Source organism: Chaetura pelagica, unplaced genomic scaffold, assembly GCF_000747805.2.
Source record: "Chaetura pelagica isolate M959 unplaced genomic scaffold, ChaPel_1.0 scaffold172, whole genome shotgun sequence".
Lineage (NCBI taxonomy): Eukaryota > Metazoa > Chordata > Aves > Apodiformes > Apodidae > Chaetura > Chaetura pelagica.
Window position 1 is genome coordinate 17544 of NW_009952433.1, and position 2878 is coordinate 20421.

Here is a 2878-nt window from a genome sequence, read left to right on the forward strand (position 1 = left end):
CAATGAACGACAGAAGGCAACACTCAATAACAACAACAATCTGTTCCTGCCAGATCCAGCCCCTCTTCCCTGGCAGGTTGAAGTCCTTTATGCCCACACTTCAGTGCAAATCCCTGCACAGTCTCTGCTCTACCTGTAGCATGGAGCAGGGAGCTGTGACATCCCAGGGCCACAGAGATGATCCAAGGGCTGGAGCAGCTCTGCTCTGGAGCCAGGCTGGGAGAGTTGGGGTGTTCAGCCTGGAGAAGAGAAGGCTCCAGGGAGACCTTAGAGCAGCTTCCAGTGCCTGAAGGGGCTCCAGGAAAGCTGGGGAGGGGCTTGGGACAAGGGCAGGGAAAGATGGGATGAGAGGGGATGGTTTCAAGCTGAAGGAGAGGAGACTGAGATGAGATCTTAGGAAGGAATTCTTTGCTGTGAGGGTGGTGAGAGCCTGGCCCAGGTTGCCCAGGAAAGCTGTGGCTGCCCCATCCCTGGCAGTGTTGAAGGGCAGGTTGGATGGGGCTTGGAGCAGCCTGGGCTGGTGGGAGGTGTCCCTGCCCATGCAGGGGTGGGACTGGATGATCTTGAAGGTTCCTTTCAACTCAAACCAGTCTGTGATGCCATGATCTCCAACACATGGCTCCTACCAGCCAACACCCCAAAGTGCTCCTGAGACCAGGGAGGGAGGGAAGGGCACCTTGACCCCCCAGCAGTCAGGTGAAGTGAATAGAATGAGCTCTCCAGGGCTGCTCAGGCAACTAAGGAGGCCAGAGGGACATGCATGTCTACTGAAGCCCAGGGCCCTGCTCCAGGAGCTGAGCAGCAGTTTCTGCTGTCACAGGCAGCTCAGGGACAGCCAGGACCCAGGGTGAGTTATTAAAATATGATTTATTGGTACAAATCAGACATTGTGAAACAAACTGGCTTTATAAAGAGCTGTCACATTCTGCACAGATGGGTTGGAGATGAACTGTCCCGTGACAGGAGCAATTGGCAACACCAGCTGACAGACTGGGTGGACAGGTGGAGGGTGAGCATGGCAGGGGGGGAGACTGTTCTGGGGCTGGAGTCCTGCCCATGAGGGCTCCTGAGAGCCAGCTAGAAGTTCTCAAAGAGAAGTAGGGTACAGCAGGCGATATCTGTCCTCTGCAAGGGTTCCCTCAGGTGCTCAGGACTTGGGAAAACAGAGATTGGGAGTGGGACAATCACAGCCATGGCCCAGAAGGCAGGAGGAGGAGAGAAGAGGACTGTCACCTGCACTGTGGCCCCTCTGATGGCTGGAAATTCTTTCAGATTATGTTGCCTTGGGCCAGAGAGTTACCCAGCAGGGCCTCATCTTCTGTATCTCTCAGATGCTTCAGCTAACAGCTCTTCTGGCCATCCAGTCTGTGTGTGCTCCAGCCCATCCTGCTCCTGAACAAAGACTAGCTGGACCCTGGCTGTGTCCTGGACTTTGGTTCTCCAGTCCTGGGTTTGAAGGTTCATAGTGGCTGGGTTTTGCACTGACTTCCTGGAGAAGCCAGACTCCAAAGGTTGCTCTGGACATGCAACACATCCCACCGGATCTCAGGGATGGAGCAAAGGTCTCTGCCCTGCTCCACAGGGTCAGGCTTGACTGAGCCAGGCTTGGTCTGGGTATGTTTTCCATGGGGCAGAAATACAGGCATGCAGCTTGGTACATTCACACAGCCAGACAAGACAAAGAGGAGACAATGCTTACAGACATGGTGGGACCCTAAGGGGACACAGGAAGGGATAAACTCCAGGCAGATTTGCTTAACTCTGGTCATACAGACCCCCAACAGCACTTGCTGCTAACAAAGCTCTGCAGGATGAGATGGGAGAACCCCACCCTGCTCCCCCCACTCCATCTGCCCATCCCTTTCAGTTCTCAGTCTGTTGCTCCTGAAATCCTTCCTGCTTGCCCTGGTGAGCCACGATCTCAGCAGCCCCACAGAGTCCTGGGTGGTCCCAACATGGATCTGTGTGCTTGGGGGGGGACGTAGCAGCTGAAGTAACATGAGCCAGCCAGACCTAGCACTGGTCATTATTTCAGGTCGTTGTTGATAACCACACTGTCATGCATGTCACAGTAAGTTGTCATCTTCTTCCTCTTGCCAAAGGTGGAGAAGCTGTTCTTGTTCTCCCGGCCCAGGAAGAGGGGCCCGTCCTTGCCCGAGAGCAGAGTGGGGGTGCCGGGGATGTAGACGTTGTGCTGGTAATCAAGGGCTGGGATGTAGCCCGGGTACAAGGAGCTGTACTGGGGGGTCCAGATGCTGTTGGTGCCTGCAGAAGTCTTCTGAAACTCTGGAGAAAGGGTGAGTGTGAGACTGGCTCAGGGGAGGTCACATCTACAGCTCAGTGGGATGGTCACATCCATGGCCCAGGGGACAAGCCTGTGGCCATGTGTCACCAGCCTCCCTTGAGCACCCCTCCCACCCCACAAAAACAACCACTGCCAAGAGCAAGGATGTGTCCCCCCTCATTGCACCTCCACCAAACAACAGGAGGGTCTGGCCTTCCCAACCCCACTGCCTCAATACTAACCTGATACAGGGGTCACCAGCGTGCGCAGCCTCTCGTGCTCCTTCTGCAGGGCTCTGCGGATTTCCCCCATGTCCTCCAGGCTCTGGGAGCTAAAGAGAAGAGACCAGTTCAAAGCTGTGTTGGAGGTGACCTCCCTGTCCCCACATCTCCCTTCCACCCCTCCCTCTGTTCCAGCAGTGCTGGATCTGGTACCTCTTCAGGACAGGTCTCTGTGTGCTGGGAGGCAGCCAGTCCGTGTTGGGCTGCTTGACCTGGAAAACACAGGGAAGTGAAAGGCTGGTTATTGGGACCCTCTGGGAATCAGCCCAGCCCTGCCAGTACGAGGCTTTGGTAGCCAGGGATACAGGACCCC

At 55.7% G+C, this 2878-nt stretch overlaps 1 protein-coding gene across 1 annotated transcript in view; it reads right to left on the reverse strand.

The window, feature by feature from the left end:
* Positions 1-2026: 2026 nt before the first annotated feature.
* Positions 2027-2878, reverse strand: part of LOC104398232 (protocadherin-10-like) — a gene marked incomplete at its 5' end in the record, with an annotated part of 4445 nt that continues 3593 nt past the window's right edge. The window contains 3 exon segments of the mRNA XM_010008286.1: positions 2027-2286; positions 2527-2615; positions 2719-2777. Coding sequence (XP_010006588.1) covers positions 2027-2286; positions 2527-2615; positions 2719-2777 — 408 coding nt within the window.